The 24,381-nt window shown below is 45.2% G+C and overlaps 1 protein-coding gene across 1 annotated transcript in view; it reads left to right on the forward strand.

The window, feature by feature from the left end:
* Positions 1 to 4,177: 4,177 nt before the first annotated feature.
* CD40LG (CD40 ligand) overlaps positions 4,178 to 24,381 on the forward strand; it is a 151,232-nt gene continuing 131,028 nt past the window's right edge. Inside the window, exons 1-2 of the mRNA XM_078688612.1 lie at positions 4,178 to 4,466; positions 6,970 to 7,104. Of these exons, the coding sequence (XP_078544738.1) occupies positions 4,320 to 4,466; positions 6,970 to 7,104 (282 nt within the window). The 5' untranslated portion in view covers positions 4,178 to 4,319. The remainder of the gene's footprint in view (positions 4,467 to 6,969; positions 7,105 to 24,381) is intronic.

The raw sequence follows: 24,381 nt of genomic DNA on the forward strand, positions 1-24,381 counted from the left end.
AGAGCATTTTTCAAACATAGATGTGCTGTGTGCCAGGCACTATATGGTGCCTGACACACCGTGCATTGATGTTTGTGGGGGCACCATGGGTTCCCCACAGTCACATTACGGAAGCCCACGGGGGACAGTGCCCTGCTAGGGGTTCCCAAAGTCCCCTTCTGACAGCCTTTCCATGGCAGTCGGACTGACATGGAATGGCTGTCGGAAAGGGACTTTGTTGTCCCTATGGCCTAGCCTGGGTAGGCACGCGTTCATTGTAGGGATTACGTTCCAACGGATGCTGTGATGTGCTCCTTGAACCTGTCGGAAGCATTAGTCGGTCCCTTTGACCTCTGCAGTCCAAATGACCACATCATAATGCGCCGGTCAGACCGCTATGTTGGATGTCGATAAGACCGCCATTGACGGCCTGTTGGTGGTGGTACCACCAACGTCATAATCAGGCCCATAGTGGTAAGTCTTCTTGGGATGTCCTGTCTATATAGGCTTTTTGTCTATGGGTGAGACGGCCATGGGGAATCCATAAACTCTCCTTGGTGGCCACTGTGGGTGATATGGCCATGGGGAATCAATAAACTCTCCTTGCTGGCCACTGGGAAAGGCCAGGAAGGTTTCTGAAACTTTGGTTAAAGTAGGTTGTAGTTATAATTGTATTCTTTCCCAGGCCGAAGGACATTACCATCCCATCCCTTGTGCAAAGCTGGGACAGTGTACCTTGCATGTAGAAGCAGCAGCACTACTCAATATTGTATCACAGGAATTAGATTGTTAACGCCACTCCAATTTAAGTTAGCCAGTGGGGCATGGTGAAACTTACTGTTTGCACAAAATATTTCATTGACCAGCATGAGAGACTAGGGAAACAAAGAGCAAAAGTGGATGGGTTTAAAGTATGGTACACCCTTGCATTATGCATCATCAAGCCTCCTACTGTGCTGTGTTTTAATCTAATCCAGATCTTTTCAACTATCGAGATTTTCTTTTAATTGGCGCCTCCCATCCCCCATACGAATGAACATGCACACCGGCATCACTATTTTTTAATAGTACTGTGTTTTAGGGGATAAACAACCTCATGTCCTTCCTTTTAGTTTGTGATCAGGTGCGTGGGTACAATATGGCCCCTGCCAGAACTGCTTGAGGCTTTCAGCCAATCACATTGCTACTTATTTTTATCTAATTATTCTCTTTGCGAACATCACGGATAATTTAGCCGAACAAAGGTGTGTTTCCTATTTTTTAATTTAATTCATATGCTCTCTGGGATGTTATATTTTTGGGTCTCTGACCTTACCAGCTGATGGAACATGCATGAAATCAGGAGCAAGTATCAGCAGGAAAAGGTATCACATTTAGCAAAGCACAATATGCGTTTCAAAATTAGTCCGCTATCATTCATCTATTAGCTCATATTTTTGCAACACCTACCATATTGTTTATGCACCACATTTGGCAGAATCCAAGTCAGTGCACTGATTCTTTCTTTCAGTAAGATTGGTGCAGGTGCCAAAATAGCTCCAAAGCTGTAATTGGGATAATAAATGCCCTTCCTTTAGAAGTTACGTTGCAAGGGCGTCTGCACTGTTGGATGATTCTTTATGTACAAGAAGGGATACCTTCCTGCAGAAAAGCAACCATAAATGGCATCTTCCTCTTTCTATGCATGCTGAATAGTACAGAATGCATGGAAAGAGGAAAACACAAGGAGATATAAAAGTATTTCTCCTAGCTGTGCCATTCCTATGCCTCCCCGGGGAGGCATAGGATTCTGACGCATTCCCAGTTTTACAAAATGGATGTTGAGTGGGAACAGTCACAGCAACACTCATGAAATGCCCCTTTCACGCAGAGTAATCCGTGAAAGGGGCCCATATTTACAAAGCCATGAAAAGCCATGCATGGTGACATCAAGTGGCCTTATTTATATGGGCAAGCCCATTGCGCCGTTGGTGCGTCAAAATAAGTGACGCACGAAAGGCACAATGGGCTTGTAAAGACCCTTGCTCGTGATTGAATGACTTTCTTATATACCTCACTTCCCTGGTCCTAATTTGTCTGATTTCCTCCCTATTCTTGTCTTGGCCCATGGGTGAGTATTCCGGTCTCACAGTGTTTTCATTGGATGATCTTGCTTCCACTGCAGACGTCAAGCATTGCAGAGCAAGTGCAGGGATTATTTCCTCTAACTCTCTCGTCCTGCTGTCCCTCCTCATGTACTCTTGCACCCCCTCTCTCTCAACTCCTTTATATTACCATATAGCCAGCGTCCACTTACTTCTCCAGCCCCCTGCCAATTGTTTTGCACTGCCAGCCACGCTATTGGCTGTCACCCTTCTCAACATTGTTTTTAATCATACGACTACCTGCGCCAGCACATGCACGAGCAGCGGACATCTTCAAATGACATTTATCATAAGATTGAAGCCATGGATGGGCACACATTTGTAGCAGCCATCGACGATACAAAAAGAACACTTTCGAAATCAATAGGCTTCTCAGTAGAGACCTTTTATTTTGCAATGGTTGTTAGTTATTGGGACACATGAACATCATCTCTCTGGGGTGTGGACACGCCTCAGAGATTAAGGACTGCTATATGGTGGATGACGCCCTAGAGGGCTTCAAGGCCACCACATGAATTAAAGCGATCCCCTTTTCACATCAAATTATATTGAAAGCAATCCCTGTGGCCAGTGAAAATTGGGGAAATGTGTTAATTCTGAAGATGATGTAGCATCATTGCTATGGTGAATATGACTGACTTCCTTCCAATAATGAGATACTCCAGTAGCTATACATGTTCCAATTCCAGAGCATCGCTATATTGAATTGCAATGAAAAAAAAATACATTAAAAAGGTAAACAAATAAACATCGAGGAAGCAACCTTTTAGCAACGGCTGATCCATTCTTACATTATGGATTTTGCCACAAGAGAGTGCACATTTCCCATGGCTAGGTTTTGAACTTGTAATTTGGATTAGTGTTCATCACGAATCTACCACTACCTCTGTCTACTCTGCTGTATCTTCCATTTCATTTCTCAGGGGGCTAATCACGAGTCGGCCGGTCTTTCCGATTTATGGAGGAAAGCTGCCCTAGCAGGCAGAAGTGAGATTACAAGTGTCTCGAAATTAATCTACACATATTCACCTGCAAAAGGTAAAGGCGATATATGTGCAGAAACAGACAGGAATTTTTGAAAATGGTATGTTAATACCCCTTTCCTTCTATTATTCCACACTCCAAATGTGAAAAATCGCTTTGACATGTTTCAGATGTGTAATACCGCCAAGTATCCGTAATGGTGGGTGAGATATTATCATATCTTTCATATACTGTGTTACCCACCTGAAATACTGAAATTTCCTGTACCAGGTATCAGAACATCACATCTGCCCCCAGCTCCCCCACCCTCCCCCCCCCTCCCCCTCCAAAAAAAGGTCTAGAAAACTGCAGCCAGGCTAGTAAGAAAAATAAGTACTCTTTGGTTCCTTCCTGCTTCACCGACCAAAACATTTTTCCACTCACTCCCTATCCATACTCTGACCTTCAAAACTTCTTTCTGCCTCATTGTCATCCGTTGAAAAGGGTCTAAGGGTCTAGCATATCAGCAAATGAATAACAGGTACATGCTCTGTAGCCCCAGATTGGGCAAATTTAGTAGTTCCGCTATGGAATGCCTCTCCTGTGAACATCCGCAGTGAGGCTGATCCCATTTAAAAATCAACTCAACCCCTACCCGTTACACACTCTTGGTGCCTTGAGGCCATTCAATTATCAGAACTGTTCTACACAGGTCAAGTGAGACATAGCACCTTTTCTCGAATCGCTCTAAGTAAAACGGAAGCAAATAGTAATTGCTTTCCATCTCCTCTCTATATATTTAAAGTTGCTGACAGACCATAAGCCCTTACCTTTCTGTGTTACCACTCATATCACAACTGTAAACTTAGTATCTTTTATTCAGGCACTCCTGTTTAAACACATTTGTGCCGAGACTGCCTTCAACCTTCTTTTGTAAACCCTTATACTCTCATTAGCATACACAGTTTGGCCATCTAAAAAATGACACGAAAGGAAACTAACCGTGAAACAGTGATGGAAGGTCATAGCATACAAAACCCCTGTGTGATTTTAGTGGTAAGCCATGACAGCGAGCAAACCTTCTCACTAGAGGTACATTTTCCAGGAAATGTGGGTTGCTGCACCCGTGCGCTGCTTTACTTTCCTGAATTGTGCCGTAGCCTGTCAGACCAAATGGTGCTTTTACACAGCAGAACAAGAGCTCAGAAGACCTCGTCTGCAGGTTAACGAAGAATGAACGACCCTTACCAACAAACTGCACCCAAACAAATCAATACAGCAACAATGAAACCCCACATCTTCTTACTGGTCATCTTCCTCATAGCACAACTGATTGGCACCATACTTTACGGGATCTATCTTCACATGAAGTTGGATAAGGTAAGACTATCATTTTTTGTGTTAACATGATCTGTCTTACGTATTGATTTGTAATTGTACCGTTTCTCTTTCGGTAAATTGGATATTACCAGCTTCAGGATGCCTTAAATCTGCTCAGCCAGGTTTGAATGGGAATTTGAATGAATGTTTTTTCAATGCCAGATGCATTTTCAGTATAAAGGGGTTTCAAAAGCCTAAAATGTTATTGTAAAAGAGAATAATTGATGAGGTAAAATGTATACAATCATAAATGTGCAACAATGTGTAAATATATGTTTCTAAATGTTAATATAAGTTAATTTCTGAAAGAGAAAGGTAACAAGTGACCACATTGCTAACAATGCACCAATACTAGACCTTTATCAGAAAGAAAGAGATGTAAGAAATGGCTTTAAATTAATAAGCATAAGTCACTACTGTGCATATTGTTGATGTAATACCAGTGCTTCTTGGAAGTGAGCGTTTAAAGAAAGCAGGCTTAACTAAACAAGAAAAGCAAACAAGAAATGTGTCTTAGAGCAAAATGTAGGTAATGGCTCATTAATAATATTAAAGACCAACTTTTCTACAAATATTTAACTGCAGGAAGGCACTCTAATGTCACTAATTGAACCTGGAACAAGTGGAATTTTGACCATCACTCATACTACCAGATGACCATGCTTAGATGCCTTTTTAAAAATGATGATCTTGGTGGTCAACTGTCTTTCTCAGAATGACATAACAAGAAGTGATTATATTTGTAAGAAGAATCCACAATATTGTTCTACTTTAAAGAATCATCCCAGGGCAATATTGGAAGAATTGTTCAAGGAGCTTAGAGAAGTGTGTACTTGGTCTTTCAACTTTTAATGAACATCATTTTTAAGTGGTTTCAAACCAGCATCTTCATTCACATAATCCTCACATACAAATGCAGAAAGGAAACTATCCCCCAGATGCATCAAAGTTATGTTTTGCGAGTCCTTAATAGCGAATTTTAAGGATTCACTATTAAAGACACGCAAAACGGGATGCATGTAGAAATCGCAATATTATTTGCGATTTCTACTGATTCCTTATTTGCGATTCGCTAATTGCGAATCGCAAATAAGGAATGGCTTTCCCAAAGGAATGAATGGGGAGTCATTCCTTATTTGCGATTCGCAATTAGCGAATCGCAAATAAGTCGCAATTTCAAGGGTGCCAGGGTGTCCAAAGGACACCCTGTTGTACCCCTGAAATGGTAATGTTCACTGGTGTTGCGCACACACATGTCCCAAGGACATGTGTGTGTGTAACATACAACTTAGAAAAAATGCACTGAAGTGCATATTTCTAAGTTTTTGCTATTTACCATGTAGTTTGACTTCGCGGTAAATAGCGCCCCCAGATTGCGAATTCGCAATCTTGGAATGGTTCATGCATTGCATTTAAGGAATCGCAAATTGCGATCCCCTAAATGCAATTGCAATTTGAGAACTCGCAATTATTTGCGAATTCTTAAATTGCGAGTGCATGAACCCTTGATGCATCTCAAATGCCATTTTTGCGGGCGCAAACGGCCGAATTTTGCGATTCGCACCGTTTGCGCTCGCAAAAATGCTTGATGCATCTACCTGATTGTTTTTTAAGAAACCATCTACACAAGCTTTGTGGTGTGTCCCACAATTGGACATCATTTTACACATAAGAACTCTTACTGACTCAAGCTTTCAACTACAATTTTGTATGATATCTTACAAATAAATACATTTTTAGACACCTAAGGGGCAAATATACCACATTTTCACGCAGCACAGTGCAGCAGCCTCAAATGCTGTGCTGCACTGTGTGAAAAGGAGAGAGCAGGAGAGGGCCAAATTTACTGGAATATGGCCCTCTCCGCTACCAAGCTGCCGCACTGAAATCAGCTACCATGCATCACGGAGATTCCTTTACACCATAGTTCAAGGGTGTATCTGTGTGTCTAGTATAGGTCACTCTATGCCTAGTGTGACTTAAACAATTTTCTCTCTTTGTATATGTGCTGTACAGTGCAGCATATGTACAAAGTCAGAAAAGGAGGGAGAAATTAAGGCATTTCTCCTTCCTTGTGCCTACTTCAAAAGGGCACCGTTTTCTGATGCTAAACTCTGTCTACTTTATTTAATAAATTGGGTTTAGCGTCAGAAACCTAAGTTGGTTGCATGGTAATGCCTATGGCCCTCCCATGGAACGCCCTTTTGGTGCTAAGTAATGCAAAGCAGTGCTATTTACTGGAAAGTAAATCGGTAAAAAAGGTTTTTCGCTGATTTGTGTCACTTTTGTGACACAAACGCAGCGTAAAATCTTAGTTAATCTCCCCTAATTTCATAATTTGCATTTTTCTTAATTCTTGAGCGCAACTCACAAAAGTGAGAGAATTGGTGTAAGGTAGGTTGATGTACCTGAATGATATATTAGCAATACAATGTAAAAATGAATGTTAGACTTTCAAAATAAGAAGTAGGAAAATAAGAAGTATATTTTTGTCTAAAATCAGGTGGAAGAGGATATGGGTTTATATGAAGATTACGTGTTCATAAGAAGATTAAAGAAGTGCATGAAAGGGGACAACGAAGGAACCTTATTAAACTGTAAGGAGATCGTATCACAGTTTCAGAAGCTCTTACTTGAGGTAAACTAATATTGCAACTTACTTATTGTGCAGTAATGCGTTAATCTCTCTCTCAATTCCTAACTAGCTATCAGTCAACAGTGTGCAAGAGGCCCTGATTGTGAGCCTATGAACTCATTTTTTTCAGATCATTTGTGGCAAACTGGATTGTGTTCTGTGAATGTTGCAACATCATTGGAAAGCGTTGTCCATTTGCCAAATCACTGACCTATCATCTAATGTTTTTAAAAGTTCCTTATTTTAATAGATTGCAAAGCGTTTTCATTATCCTGATCTCTCTGGGAATTTTTTATCAGTTTGCTATGAGTGGGATGGTGGAAACTTAAGATGCATTTGGCCTTTTTATCTTTCTGCTAGGTGATTCTACAAATAAACAGTTAGCTGAGGAGTTTGCAATAGGTCAAATTAAAAATAAATATGAAAAACATTACGTGATATTCCAGTGGTAGGGAAGGTCATGAAGTTTCAGAATTAGCAGTTGATGATAATGTATTTTTATTGCCTGGCACCAATATTATATAATTGTGGTGCTACAAAATGTATTCTGAGATTTCAAAGATGAGCAAACGTCTTGAAAGAAACTCTGGCTAGGAAGCTGTTTGTCAGAAATATGAACCTGAGAAAGTCCTAATGTCAAAGCTTCCATTCCCAAAAGGTCAACTTGGGATTTCATCCTTTTGCAAGCAATGTCAGTTCCATAAATTAATAACTGCAGCTCTATGTCTAAATTGTTAGTGGATGCCACAGACTTTAAACCTGGGGTATGGTTATAAATGATGTAAGCCCAATTCTAATAAGTACAATGCTACATGAGTCTGTTTTGTGGATTAAATAATTGCATTATACAAAATGTATCTTATTTAAATGTAGGTTAGACCCACTGATGTCAATCTCAAAATATATCGCTATGCAGTCATACTCCATTTTCTGAGGCAATAATATTCACACAGCTTGTGATATCTACAGTTAGGATGTTATTAATGGAAATTACGGTGGAAAAAAAAAGAACCACTTAATATTTGCAAAGAAATTAGTTTCAAATCAGTTATTCAAACGAAGCTGCACTATAATTTACGCTTTTTGATAATCTTATAAAGTACAGTGTTTTCCTTGTGAAGCAAGACTACTAGCTATTGAATTGTTTTAGCTACAGTCCCCTTACTCTATTGTACTTCTGAATAGCGACTGGCCACGGGGACGTATCCAGATTCTGCCCTGTTTCTTGTCCACATGGGGGGCTTCAAACAACCTACTTGACCATCTCCCAGGCTGTCGGGCGTGTTGCTGCTGGTGGCGGAGCCCCTGCGGGTTTTCCGCGCCGGTCTCCCTCCGCCGTTGTTCGCTGAGCAGCCGCTGTGAGGGGGGGACCGAGAGGATGCCAAAACTACCCTTCCCAGCTGCCCCGTGACCCAGGACCAGACGCAGGATCAGAGAGCGCGCCTGCTGGCGCATAAAAGTGACGAGCCCCACCCGCGTCGCGGGAGCGCCGGGCGAAGCCCGGGCAAAGGGCGGGCCCTCTACGGCCCTCCAAGGCCAAACGAGGCTGGGCTGGGCCACACCACCAACATCTGCTTTGCTGCCACGACTTGTAACATCCAAGGTACCGACTGGGATACTACGTTTGTTGTGGTACTGTTGTGGTATTGCACCTTGCCCCTTACTATTATTATCCAATCAAATAGCGGCCACTGGAACTATATATCTATAGGGGGTGTGACTCGTGAACAGTGCAGAGCGACTGCCAAAACATGAGGGGGCCCAAAACAAATAGAATGCCTACGTTGAGATCTAATTCCAGACAGAAAGTTGATTCGCCGCAGCCCTTACCATCTCTAACGGCGATAGATAAAATGTTGCTACAAACTATTGGGGTTGTGGCAACCGCCATTGAAAACACTGAAAGGCGGCTCTCGATAGTGCCTACAGTAGCCACTCACGACACAGAGGACGGTCCAGTGGTAACAATATCAGACGAACTGGACACAAGTTTCTCTTTAACGGCCTCTTATGTAGAGCTCCCCTGTGCCCAGGCAGCCACAGACACACCCAGAAATACAACTAGAGATCCTGATTTTGTTAATTTAGAGGAGATACCTTTGTCTATTCCCCAAACTAGAAATCCAGGTAGAACTGCCCCGAGAACTAGGAAGAACACTGTTGTAAAGCATAACAATAAAAAGGGGGGGAGAGATAATCTTAAAACTAACCATAATCTGGTGACTCCAATGGCCAACACCACATCTGGCATACCCTGTTGGGTAGCCAATATGGTGTCAGACCTTAAGGCAGGATTGGAGGAGACTATCAGTGCGCAAATCAAGCCTCTGATGTCTAAACTTGATAGATTAACCTCCTTAATAAATAACAGAGTGATAGGACCAGTCAAACCAGTGACACAAGTGATAACCCCAGCACCATGTATTCAGGAGTCGGGCAGCTCAGGGGTCGAAAAGATTACACATAAGGGTAAGGTAGCGTCAGATAATAATTCTGTAAAACAAAAAAATAGTACGGCTCCACAAAGCAGCAGAACACCGGGCAAGACACGTGTTCCTCCATCTCCCTGCCCTAATGGTACCGCTGCGCAGGTATGTAATAACCCAGGGAAGAGTTCCCTGATACCAAGTAAGGACACTGCAGGTAATACTCAAAAGGAGACCCCTATTCAAGTAAAGACTACCACCCCTACGGTTGCAGCAAGGGTAAAAACGGGAGTGCGCTTCCGGTCAATTAATTTACCACCGAAAGCACTACCCTATGGAGTTGAGGAATAAATGTGCAAAATGGCTAAGATCCAACAGGCCATTACCGTCACACATTTCTGGGGAAATATTGTCTGTAAGAAGGGGGGAATGGATAGGAAATGGAGCGAAAACCATTGCTGGGGATGTTATTGCAATAAACTTCAGGGACACCTCTGTAGTAACCCATATATGTAACTCTCCAATGTTGGGACCACTAACTAACATATATCCCCTACATTTAACCTATTTTTACCCCATACCCTCCCCCCCACAGAGACCGACATATTTAAACAGGGGTCAGGCGAATAGGGGTTTGCACCCTGTGCAGCTAAATAGAGTAGATAACTGGCAGACTCCCTGGCAGGCATTACCCCTCTACGATCCTGCAGTTGCAATGCATGCACATTGGAACAGGTTCTGTGCCTTGGATAACGTTGATTGACTTGAGTGGTATAAAATGTGCCCACCTCAGCCTATTAGAGGTTGTTTAGAAAAAGGATCCCGACGACCAGGGTGGATACCACCCACCCCCTTAGCAGAAACAGGTAGTTCCTTTGTGGTATCCACTCATGAATCTATAGTAGCTGACTCGAATGATACACTAAGGAATGGGCAGGTAGCAGAGTCAAGGGTAGAATCCACGCTAGACAAGTCGGATACCCCCGTTGTAGCAGGGGAGGATAGAGACAGGGGTCCCCCGGGGGTTGGCGCAAACAGGGTTGAAATTCAGCATGTTATAAGACTTATATCCTGGAATATTGCAGGGGTGGCAGCTAAATGCATCTCACAGGAGTGGAGAGACTTCATAACTAGTTTTCACATCATTTGCCTCCAGGAGACCTGGGCCATTGAACCCGAACAATATACACTAGAAGGGTTCAAAGGTTTCGTGGTCCTCGCAACAAGGGCGCCATCTGGAAGAGCTATTGGTGGACTCATAACATACGTAGATCTCCGCATTCAGGGGTCCTGGTCAAATTTGAGCTGGGACTCAACAAATATGCAAGCGATAGGCTTTCGCCACAAGGGCTTAAAAATCACAGTGATAAATTGGTACAATGCGGTGGGCTCAAATGGTAGAAATAACACCACCAAAGAACTGGACGACCGTTTTAAAATCATGTCATCAGCTAATAAAGCCACAGGGTCCCCATATACCATCTTAGCGGGAGACTTCAATTGCCACCTGTGTGAAAAATTAAGACCAATAAATAAGGACTGGTCACGTTGCCCGGAGGAAAAAGGACCACATTTTGTTCATACCACTGAGGGCAGGGAAATGGAGAACTTTATAAATAGACAAAACCTATCATTTATAATGGACCTAATATTGATCGGCAATGCGGGGGAACCTAATGCAACGTACAAAGGAAGGGGCTGCCACTCCTATATAGACTTTGTTATGATGTCCCCAACACTTAAAAAACGGATCACAAACTTTGAAATTGTACATAGTCCTTTTAGTGATCATAACCCGCTGGTATTGGATCTTAAATGCATGAACCTCAGAATAGCAGAGGGTGTACCCGACGCCATAGAATAGGCAACGGCACAAGGGAGAAGATTAAAATGGGCAAATATCAATGGAGACACATTTTACCTCAATCTTGTAACGAAAGGCCAAAAACAAATCAGTGCTTGCCTGGATGAAAATAAGGGCGGCCAAACTGTGGTCAGGGCCTTTGAAGAAATCGCCCAACTCGTGGATACCCTCCTGAAATCCTCTACAGGAGCCAAATTGCCTCAGACCCCACGCTGGTTCGATCATAACTGTACCAAGGCACTGAAAGACCTGAAAAAATGCCTTGCTGATCGACCAAAGGACAAAGTTAAAATAGCAGGTAGCAGATCAAACTATAAAAAAGCCCTGAAAGCGCGCAAGAGAACTCTACAAAATCAAGCGTGGGAGGACCTAAGGGAAGCAGCAGAGAGGGGTGATACCACGGCATTTTGGAGAGTCATCAACGACCCATGTTTTAAAGATCCGAGGGGGCCAGATATAGTGAATGCAATTCTCCCCGAACAATGGCACACCCACTATCTTAGCCTTTACAACCATACTGGGATGGCACTGAAAGAGGAAGGCGCAAAAATAACAGTACCCGTAAGCTTAGATTTTTCTCTGGGAGAAGTAAAATCAGCAATCCAAGGGCTTTCAAAAAATAAAGCGCCAGGCCCTGATGGCATTCCCCCTGACCTTTATTTGAGCAATATTGACTTGTGGGCACCCATTCTCACTAGGGTCTTGAACGAGGCAGTAGTGGCAGGACGGCCTCGCTCTTGGTCCTCGGCAATCATTGTCCCAATCCATAAAAAGGGCAGCCGGGATGACCCTCAATGCTACCGTCCTATATCATTAATAGATGTAACGGCGAAGGTTCTGGGACGTGTGATTTTAAACCGTCTACAAATCTGGGCAGAGGACAATCATATTTTAACAGATGTACAATATGGGTTCAGAGAAGGGAGATCCACAACAGATCAATGCTTAAACTTGTATCTCCTCACTGCCAAATATACCATCGCCGCCAAAGGGTCTATCCATATGGGTTTCATGTATCTCTCAGCGGCCTTTGATCGTGTCAAGAGACAGAAGTTATGGGCCCTGATGATCTCCCTGGGGGTGGATCAAGGGTTAGTGGACACATTGAAGGCATTACACTGGGAGACCACAGCTTCAGTTCGTTATAACAAAGAAGGAATGAAGACAGAGCCATTTCCTTATACAAGCGGCGTCCGGCAGGGCTGTATATTAGCTCCTTTTTTATTTTCATTGTACATTAATAATTTGGACCGAGAACTTATGAAGTTGGGAGTGGACTCCCCCCAAATAGGCCAGCGTCCGGTACCCGTCCTCGTGTATGCGGACGACGCAGTGTTGCTAGCCCGCACCCCACTGGGTCTACAAAAGTTAATTGATGGTTTCGTCAACTTTATGAATTCACTGGATCTCTCCGCTAACCTGGATAAGTCCTTCGTTATGTCCACAGGTACAAACTCCAAAAAGGTTTTTTCACACAGCATAGGTCTACACAGACTAGGAAGAGTAAAGTCTTTCTCTTATCTAGGTGTACTTTTCGATGAGAAACTGGAATTCAGAAACTTGGCTGAAAAACATGTAGTCAAACTGGTGGCCTCAACGGGTGCCATAATGGCATACGGGAGGAGGTTAGGCAGATGGTTGCCGGAACAGATACTAAACCTATACAGAGCGGTTTCCTGCTCCAAGGTGTCATACGGGGCAGAAGTTTGGGGCTGCAAAATCAATCATGTGCACCAGATCCAAGCTGAGGAAAATAAATTTTTTAAAAGACTATTAAAGGTTCCTCAGAGCACCCCCTCATATATAACACATATGGAATTGGGTGAGCCATACATCGAGGATAGAATCATGGTTCGACCCATCCTGGCCTGGATTAAGATCTGGACTAACCCAGAGGCCGGCCTTAGTAGGCAGATCATTAAGGATTGCTTGAGCCGGGACAGAGGGGGACAGATTCCGTGGCTCAAATATGTAAAAGATACTATGGAAGGAATTGGTTGCAAGAATCTGTTCTTGGAGCCGGAGTCCATGACCAACCTGAATAAAACTTTGGTCAAAAAACTTTTCACTGCCTGGACAACCGCCAGAAGGGCCCACGCTGAAACCGGGAAAATATCCGTTGTGGCCCATGGTCCCCTAAAAACAACGCCTGGCATGGAACCATACCTAGCGGTGATGCAAAATGCGCAGGAAAGGTTTTATATGACTAGGTTTCGACTTAATCTCCTTCATCATCTACTGGCTGTTCCCGCAGGATTCACACGCTCGGTAGAGTTGAAGGGTACCTGCGGCTGCGACACTAGATCTCCGCAGGATACCCTTCATTTTGTTTTATTATGCCCTTTTTATTCAGACCCTAGATGGACGTTTTTAGTAAGGATCTTGAAAAACAAAAGACTGAGACATGCTAAAGCAGCCCTCCTTTTTTTGCAAAAAGCCTCAGACCCATACACTCTGTTATGTATAATAAGTTTTATCAAGGTGGCCATGAGATTAAGGAACACCAGGGAAATATCGGCCCACAATAATTTATAAATTGAATCAATGTCTGTATAAGATTCCCAATGATCCATTGTTCCTTTCACCCCTTATTAGACCTATTTTAATTGCTTTTTAAATGTCATTTTTTATATGCTTTTTAAACATTGTATGTATGTATTTTCATGTTCTTTAATGGTATCTTTTTAAGTACCGAATAAAGATATTTGAATTTGAATTTGTCCACATGGTATGAAATATTTTACCTTCTACTGGTTGTCTGTCACACATGTATAACACAATTTAAAACACTACTTAAAAACCCTTCCTGTCTATAGCATTTTTTTTATTTAACTATTGTTTTGTCCATGATTGTTAGGAACAATATTGCATTCAGCAATGTTACTTTAGTGTATATACTGACACTTCATTGGACCATTTTGATTACTTTGTAAAGCACTATGTAAATTATATAAATGAGAAACATTGGTTGCCTGGGGTGGGTTAGGTAGTAAAGGAAACAGTGGTATATGTTGGTGAGCTACTTACCCCAAATATCCGCTTCTTTGGAAGGTAGCAACAATCTTCATTCACAGAATCATCCTGCTTCAAGAAGTTGAGTTGTACAATTGTAAGAAGTCATGTTATTAGGCGTCCGGGGTAACTCACTGAGCTGAGTCACAAAAAAACTGAATTCTCTGTGTTTATTAGGTTTGTCCACTGTTCATAGTAGAGTTTTTTTTAGCTGTGCATCTGAATTGTGTGAAACTGGCCATTAGTGACTGGTTGAGGTTCATGAGCAATGACCTTTTATTGGCCTCTGTCAGCTATGTAATCTTTCTACAAGTTCAAAACTATCCTCTATAATTTCATTAAATGCAGAGTTAGCATTGGAACTAACCTAGGGTTTACCAGGTGTTGCTGGTGCATAAAGATGTGCTTACGTTGCATCTATGTAATGGAAACTTACCTCTGATCTTCCCACTTACTATGTGCTAATCTCCATGGTTAATTACATTTTAAAAGACTAATTTTAAGGCTTCTGAACTCTTTCTTCCAAATTTGTGGTACAGATATTAATCTAAGGGAGTAATATCGGAAACTTTGAAAACATAGGGGCCTATTCACAAGCTGCATTTTGTAGAATGTTTAGTAGTAATCAAAATGGTATTAAAAAACTCTAGAATTGTTAATCTCTACCTCTTCATCTTTTCTAAGGGGAGATCCTCACATGTGTAAGCTTACTACTTAGCACTAACTCTGGTGAGGCGGGTTGGTGGAGCATGCAGTCACTCACAATAGAGTAAGCCCATTGCTATTCACAAACCTACAAGTGTGAATCTCCACCTCTCCATTTTTTCCTATGGGGAGATCCCTGCATGTGTATATGTACTAACTAGTTAGTATAAATATTGGGGGGGGGACCGGGAATAGCAGATAAAAGGATTATACATACTACTAAGGGGCCAATTCCAATCTGGGTCGGAAGGTTCCCGAATGCGATCCGGCTGGAAAAAGTTCGAGCCATACGTGTTTTTTCCACCCAACTCGTACACCTGTACGCGCAAGCAAGTACAAAGCGAGCAATGTGAAATTCACCGACCGAGTCATTTCCGAGTCCAAACTGCTCCGTACGACTCGTCCGTAAGCTGACCTTGCTGCGCAATGGATGCAAATTACAACCAAGCCAGTACGATGCACGCGTCAGACAGCCAGTGCAAGCCGAAGTGTCCGGCTTGCAAAAGATCCGGGACGTTGCCTTTGGGGGTCCACGTCAGACCCCCTGGCACCCGCAGCCTTACGACTCGGACACAGGGGGAGACCCAAGGGCCTCCCCAACACAGGCCTGTAAGGTGTGGATGGCACTGACGCGTATCCACTGTAGGGGGCACCCTTGTGCGAGACGTACCCATTCAGTCAATGGGAGCCCATGCACGCATCGTATGGCCGGCTCGGATTGACTTCTATGGGAGTCTGACGGAACCGAGTCCGGCAGCCTGCGGCCACATCGTACTCGCTCAGTCGGACTGCACGACTCCAGCTCAGTCGGAAAACACTCCGGATCCGGCTTGGTCGGAAAGCTTTCCCAGATCGGAATCGGCCCCTAAATAGGAGAGTTTTGTGGAGTAGTAAGGAGGGTTAAGAGGGAGTTTAAGGATGTCTAGAGAGCGGGTTGGTGGGGGGCATGCACCTATCCAGAAAAGAGTAACCCAATTGCTATTCACAAACTGCACTTCTAATGTTATCACAGCCAAAAAGAGGCCCAAAGCATTAGTAAATCATTCCAACTCAGAATGGGAGCGAGTGCCGCACCACACATGGTCAACCACTCGTACTGCAACACCCTTCTCATAGAAAATAATGGACGTAGGCACTTAAAATAAAAACCCTGTAGGAAAAAAAGCTAAATAATTTTTTTAAAATAGTTCAAAGCATAACTAAATATAGTTGGTTAGAAATATCTATAAATAAAACATATTTATTGTTTCATTTTTAAATATTTTACCAAACGTTTTTTAATAAATTTATGAAAGTGATATTTATTTTTATTAAAATATAATGAAATTGGCTGTTGTTAATTCTATACATTACTTTTAATAATTAATGATACCTATTAAAATGTGCGTTTTTCATTTCATATAATTTATTTAAATTAATTTAATATTTACATTTAATTCAAAATAAGGGTATAGTTCTGTATTGTTTTTGTTTCTACATATTAAAAAATATATACAATTATTTTACATTAATATGTTACACAAAAGTATTTTTACTGTCTTTTTTCAAGTTAAATAAACATTTTTGCTTATCCCTATTTTTTACCATATGGAGAATCCATAGTCGGGGTGGAGAGTTCACTATAGTAAAGTGTAGGTAACGTTTTAAAAGCTTATTAAACATTATAATGCGTTAGTAAAATATGTTTATTTTTTTAATATTATTGTAAATTAATTTCATATATTTATTTTAAATGTAGAGCAAAAGGAAAATGCTGCAACACTATCAACTTAATTTTAAATTCAATATTTAATTATTTTAAATACATTAGATTAAAGTTATTTTTCTGAATTTTAAATTGAAAAATTAATTTCCACATAAATGAAACGACATATTTGTTAATATTTATTACTAATTATTAAAGGTGATGTATATAATTCATTAACAGCAGTTTCATTTTTTTGTAATTAATAATAGTGTTTCATTCATAAATTACAAGTTTGTTAAAATATTTTATAATTAAATAAATATGTTATATGTTTATGTATATTTTTAATCAAATTATACTTATTTATATTTCAATCTATGTAAATAATTGAATTTAATGTAACATTATTCCTATAGGGCTTTAATTTAAATCCCTGGCTCCATAATTTTCTATGGGACGGTTTTGCGGTATCAGTGGCTGGCCATGTGTGATGCTGGACTTACTATTGTTTCTTTTGCACAGTAGTAACTTACACTTGTACATCTGGCTCCACCCCCCTTTTCAGGAGGTGGTGATGTGCAAAACACTTTTGAGTCTATTTACACATTCCGATTTTGGGTTGCAGGCAAAGTTGTTAAGTTGCTTAAAAGTGCAAGAGTAAATTACATGAGTAAATTATTCACAAGAACCTTTGTAAATAGCCCAATTGTTTCGAAAATACCTTGCAAATTAGCCTTCATGTTTTTGTCTCATTTACACCAACATGGTACTCGCTGAGGCATCACAACCTGTCAAGCTGGATGTGAAAGTCTTAATGGAAGCCTGGTGGCTACTGAGGTAAGGGCAACACCTCTCAGTAGCCATATAGATTCCACACAAAGCCAGGTGGAAGTACCAGATGTCTTTAAAAAGGACCCACAGTCAGAGTTCCTTTATGTGATCTTCACCTGTTTCTACTCCATAACAGCATAAGTGCTTCAGCCCTGTTTCCAGGTCTGCACTGCTGGTTTTCTTTAGCCTGGTTCTCCCTCAAACCAGTATCCAATATTTATCGGGGGAGGTTTATTATGCCAAAGACCAGTGCCAGTGACTCTGCAGCCACTGCATGTTTCACGTAGTGCCCCCCTGTGGGCATGCACTCCCAGTTCCTGCACGGCATGGACTTGACAGTCAAATCCATACAGGAACCTGCTTTGGGGTTCCCATTGCCGTGCCTTTTTGAAAGGCACCACTGAGGGAACGCTATAGGAGCACCCGCCTGACTACGAGGAAACTCATAATCTGGTGGGTGGCCAGTGGTCAAGTTAAGTGGTGCTGGAGCAGAGCGGTGGCGTGCCGCCCCACACCACCAAACTCATAATCAGGCCCTTAATTTGGTTTAATTCTGCTGCGTAAATCCAGTGGTCGTGGATGAAGACATTTTCCTCCTGAAGAAGCATATTCTCTCTGAAGACATCTGGACCCAGATTAAAGAATGGGTGCAGGGGCGTGGCCAAGATGGCGGCATGAGCAGACGTGTTGCTCTGGAGCTCCCGGCCTGAACTAGCACCGGCTTACAGGCCATTTTTGCAGCCGTCGGCCTAATTCCTGCACGGTAGAGTGGCCCTGGCAGCACGGAGCGGCGGCTGTTAAGGGGGCATTTTAACATCGGACCGAGAGTAATCGGAGCTTCAGCGGCCTCGGTGCGGGGGGTAGGCTGGAGACCGTGGCCAGGCAGCAAGAGGCCCGTGAGCCTGCACATAGCCCTGCTGGGACGGTGAGCCTGAGAGTTGGTGTCGGAGCTGCACATGGCACGACAGCTGTCCCGACCATGGCGAATTGAAGGTTCCTCCCAGAGCTGTGGTCCAGAGTGGAGCGGTGGAGCGGGGGAGAGGAGTCGGGGCCTCCTTATTGCCACGGGCCTGGAGGCGAACGAGTAGAGGCCCACCACGTGGTTTGCGGAGAGAGTTCTGCATGGAGAGCCGCGCGAGGTGACAGCGGAGTTGCCGGTCCCAAGGCAGGCAGAACGGAGGCTGGCGGCTCTTAAGTGGCAGTGACCCCAAACAGAGTGGGGGAGGTGCTCCCGGATTGTCGACTGGGAAAGACTCCCCATGCCAAGGCTGACGTGCCCACGAGTGCGGCCTCCCCTGCGAGGCCAGCGGGGGCGAAGCCCAACAGCGCTACAGAAGCGGACAGGCCTAGAGGTCCTCGGAGGCGAGTACAGAGGCATTTTGGGTCACCAGATTGCCGGCCTGCCGCTGGGTACGCTTGGAGGTGGCCGAGGCTTGCGGAGAGTCCTTTGCATATCCTGCACTTCCCTCCCATCCCTGCACCTCCACAGGGTTGGACGCTTAGCTAGTGAGGGGGGCAGTGGCTGCTTCCGCTACCCTAGAGGAGCGACAGAGGCAGGTGTGCCAGGCGGCTGGGACGGGCAGCGCCATAGCGGAGTCGAGTTCGCCGGCATTTTGTGCAGGAACCGGGGCGCTGAACTAGACCGCAGAGTGGAAAGGCCTACGCCGCAACAGTGAGCAGCGGAGTGCAGGGGTTAGCATTGGAGCCCGGCCTCTAGCACAGCCTGACCTGCTGAGACTTGACGCTTTATTGGTGGTGGGGTACTGTGGTGCCATTGTGGAGGGGAAGGCAGGCCGCCATCTTGTGACAGACCCGCCAAACCCGGATTGCCGCGGACATCAACGTGGACCCCAGTGGCACTGCCAGTGAGTGGAGGGCCCGGATCTGCAGCGCCCGTGAACTGGCTGGGAGGCCAGTGTGATATTGACTGCTCAGTTGGAATATAGGAGTGTGGGAGGCCCGAAGCGCTGGTTTGCGGCGGGCCCACGTCTGGGTTGACTGCTTGGCTTGCTGGCTGGTGGATGGTGAGCGGAGAGGTGGATAGCTGAGAGGTGCTGGGCGGTGGCGGGGCAGGGCGTGCCCCTGCTTGTTGGACTGCATCCCTCGGCCACGAGTGGACAGACTGTGCAGGACCCAATCTGCGCCGGGAGGCTGTCTGAGAGGGTCTGGTGCTGCTTTGTGGGGTAGCTTCCTGAGATTGTTGCCTCTGGGGCGTACGGAGGCCGTTGGCGTCAGTGGTGGCAGAGCCAGATTTGACTGTAGCTGAAACACCTAGAGCCCCGGGCAGATGCAGCGCCCCTCTCACATCCTCTAGAACACCCCAGCTTTCTGATTCCTCTGTGGGCCCGGGGGTAGTTACTCGACACCAGCTGCTGAAGAGGAGCTGCTAGCAGTGATGGGTGGGGCCTTCCACGACCCTCTTGAGCTTCCCAGAGAGTGCAATGTCCTCCTCCAGAAACAGGAAGGAAAAGACCATCAAAGACTTGTTTTTCAAGGCGCAAACTGATCCAATGGCCTCCACCACAGCGGCTGGATCCTCGGGCCCAAGGCCAGGCAAGGAAGACGGAGCTGAACCCATTACCAAGGCGTTCCTCAAATCCATGTTTAGCGCTCTACGGGAAGACATCCACACCCTCAAGCAAGAGTTCACATCTGAGATCCGTGAGGTCAGACGGGAGATGGATGGCTTTGGCGAGAGGGTCGCTGACCTGGAAGGTAAGAGCAATGGGAGGGACACGGAGATAGCGGCTCTGGAACAGGAGATACTCCGGATCCATGACCAACAAGTGTTTCTCCAAGCACACGTCGAGGACCTGGAAAACAGGTCCCGGCGCCACAATATACACATCAGAGGGGTGAAAATGGACGAGGACTTGAAGGATCTATTTTCCTACTCCAGAGAACTTCTGAATCACGTTTTTGGCCGACCGTTGGAGACAGAGCTGCAAGTGGACCGGGCGCACAGGGTGGGTACCCGAGGGCTCCATCGGCCCCGCCGCCAGACATATTAGTCTGTGTCCAAGACTTTCACCCCAAAGAGGCTATCCTCCAAAAAGCACGACTAATGCACCCTCTACAGTTTCGAGGCCACTCCCCTGTCCTCTATCAAGACTTATCCGCTCTCACCCTACAAAAGAGGAGAACCTTCAAGCCTATCACTATGCACTTACAGCAGCACAACATCACCTACAGCTGGGGCCACCCGTTCAGGCTAGTGTTTTGCATGGATAATAAACTGTACCAGCTGCGATCTTTGTCAGAGGCTAGCAGGCTGCTGGGTGTGAAACTGCCGGAGTCAGAGGGTGAAGATGAGGATTCCAATGTAGAGGTTGAGGATTCCAGGCCCAGATGACGTCAACAGGGCAGCAGGCGTCGTCTCAGGAAGCCCCGTGCCGCAGAAGTCATGGAGGGCAGAAGGTCGGCTCTGGAGGCAGTTTCTGCAGATCCCCCCAGCACCCAGCCTGGCTGACTTTGGACACTATATTAGGCCGATTGTTTGATTTCTTAAGGCCCAGGCCATTGGCGGGAGGGAGAGGACTTTCTTGTTGGTAGCTTACCCCGATATCCTTTCACTGATCAACCATGGTTGATGGACTATGTGTTTTTGTTCTATTTTGCTTCCTTAATATGTTTTGTAGTTTGGGAATTGTTGGAGGGGTCGAGGGGGAGTGTCCAGTGCTCCACATTCGATTTTTTCCTAGTGCTAGTGTAGCTCCGCATGTCCGAGTCACCCTTCCTTTCCTAGCGGTCCACTGCGCTGGCGATGCCACACATAGCCCTTCGAGTGTAAGCCTGACCCTGTCAGTTATTGGTTATGCCTGATACTACCCTTAGGATTTTAACCCTCAATGTGCGGGGTCTTAATAATCCGGTGAAGCGCAGGGTGGTACTGTCATGTTTATAGAACGCACAAGCAGATATATGCTTACTTCAGCAGACTCATTTGCTGGCACGCGACTGTCATAGGCTGTGGTCTCGTAGGTTTCCTGCTCAGTTCTTCTTCTCATGTTCTACTAAGATAGCTGGGGTGGCATTTTTGGTAGCACAGCGTTTTAAAGGGGACGTACTGCATAAAGGTGCAGAGATTAGGGGGAGACTACTGACCTACCATTTTGTCCTGGGCGGGCTAACATTCACCATTGGCTCCCTATATGCCCCGAATGAAGGCCAGGAGGAGTTTCTGCATTCCGCTCTTACAGAGCCCACAGCCACGTCGGACCGTGATATCATCTTGGGGGATGACTTAAATCTAGTGTTCAACAACATTTTGGACAGATCCAGTCAGTGCACGCATCAGGTAGGTGCAATTTCTGCAGAGGGACTTGGGCAATTGAATGACCTAGGCCTACATGACCTTTGGCGCAGTTTTTATCCCCTAGATAGGGAATACTCTTATTACTCGAATGCACACAAGACCTACGCAAGACTAGTTTATTTGCTGGGTTCTGCCCCAGTGCGCGCGCTCGCGACCACAGTTGAGATAGGGGTGGCCTCATTTTCATATCACGCCCCAGTACTTGCCACTCTCACCCTTCCACCTACATCACGCCCCTCCAGGGTATGGTGCCTTAGGGACACTCTCTTGCACAGGGCTGACGTCGTGAAGCACATACAAGGCGCCATCACTGACTACCTCTCCCATAATGCGAACTCGGATACCTCCCTTGCAACCCAATGGGCAGCGCTGAAGGGCGTAGTCAGGGGGGAATTTATTGCGCTTCCGACTGCTGACAATAGGGAGCGCCAGCATAAGCGCGATGAGCTCACACAACACATCTGTGAATTGGAGCAGATGCACCAGCGACGGGAGCCCCGAGGGTGTGGCGTCTGCTTAACGGCGCTTGACCAAGACAGGGCAGAGTTTTCGTCTCTAAGACTGAGGCACACTTTCTATACCGGGGAGATAGGTGCGGGCGACTGTTGGCCAATAGGTTACGAGAGGTCCGTCAGCAACAAGGGGTCAGAGAGATTGTCAGGTCGGATGGGACCAGTGCATCGGAAGATACAGATATAGTGGAAACATTCTGCGACTTTTATGCTACTCTCTACACTGGGGGCCTGTCCGATAGCTCCGAGGGAGTTGCCTTTCTGGACTCGGTTTCCCTGTCCTCTAGATAGGAATATCCAAACGGAAGAGGTCATAGCCACTATTGGCCGGACGGCTTCTCCGCTATTTTCTATAAGAAGTTTTGCGCAGTGCTTGCCCCGCTTCTTACCCAGCTGTTTAACTCCTTTGGTGAACTGGGAGCAATACCGAGTGACCTCTTAGGAGCCTCAATGCAGTGATTCCTAAACCTGGGAAGGATAAGACTAAATGCGGGGCATATCATCCGATATCCCTCCTCAATGTTGACCTTAAAAAGGACACAGGGATTCTGGCCACCCGCCTAGCCCCTCACATGTCCGGCCTCATTGATCCAGACCGGCGGGCTTTATTCCTGAACGCCAGAGGTCAGATAACACCAAGTGGATTCTTCATCTTATAGAGAAAGCTACTCGGGTGCCCGGGCAATATATGATGTTGGCCATAGACGCCGAAAAGGAGTTCGACCGCGTTCATTGGCCCTGTTTGGATCAGGTGCTGGAGAGGGTGGGGATACAGGAGAAGTACCGTACCTTTGTTTTTAATTGCTACAGATTCCCTACAGCCATGGTCAGAGTGAATGAAAACACTTCTTCTAGTTTTACCATTGAGAGGGGCACGAGACAAGCGTGACCACTATCGCCCCTTCTCTTTGCCCTGTATATGGAGCCTTTGGCTCCGAAAATATGACAGAACTCGGCAATTGAAGGGATCAAGTTTGGCGCCTATGTCCACAAAATTAGTTTATACACAGACGACGTGTTGATCTCCCTTACTAATCCGAAGACAGCCCTGCCGGCGTGTCTGGCGGACTTAGACGCCTTTGCCAGGGTTGCTGGATTCAAAGTGAATGCGGACAAGTTGATGGCCTTGGACCTCTCGCTGTCTCCTTCCATCCGGGAATATCTACAGAGCTTGTTCCCATTCAGTGGGTGGTGGATACTATCCCGTATTTGGGAATCCAGCAGGCCCCCTCCCTCTCTGCTATGACTACCACCAACTATGCTATCCTTCGCGGGAAAATCCAACGCGAGGTTGGTTGGTGGAAGCACTACCTTCTTTCCTGGTTAGGAAGAATCGTGGCGGTCAAAATTACTATTTTGCCTCAGATCCTCTACCTCTTTCGTACCCTCCCTCTCCAACCGCCGGTTGGATGGATTCGACAGACGCAAACCCACTTGGCCCAGTCTATCTGGATCAGTCGGAAGCCGCAAATGCGGAGAACGCTAGTGACGCTTTCCCTGGAGATAGGAGGGCTAGGAGTTCCCGATCTCCAGCTGTACTATCTGGTGGCACAATTGTGATACCTGGTCGAGTGGAGCAGATGGGAATCGGAGAAGCATTGGCTGTTCCAAGACCAGGCAGTAGCAGCGAGACCATTGCAGGAAATTCATTTCCTGCCCAGGCCTCATAGACCCCCTAACTTGTATGCTTCGCACATAACGCGAGTCCCTCTCGAGGTGTTGGACACCACCAATATGAAACACGACCTTACAACCTTCCCTTCTCCCCTCACCCCGTTGGTCAACAACCCTGATTTCACCCCGGGCGCAGTAGAGGTGGCTTTTGCACACTGGAGGCCGGCTGGTTGCCGGTTCTTGTATCACATGTATGGAACTGAGGGGGTTGTTCCATTTTTCCAGTTTAGACAAGACTACGGTCTCCCAGAAAA

Source organism: Lissotriton helveticus, chromosome 4_1 (genome assembly GCF_964261635.1).
Source record: "Lissotriton helveticus chromosome 4_1, aLisHel1.1, whole genome shotgun sequence".
Lineage (NCBI taxonomy): Eukaryota > Metazoa > Chordata > Amphibia > Caudata > Salamandridae > Lissotriton > Lissotriton helveticus.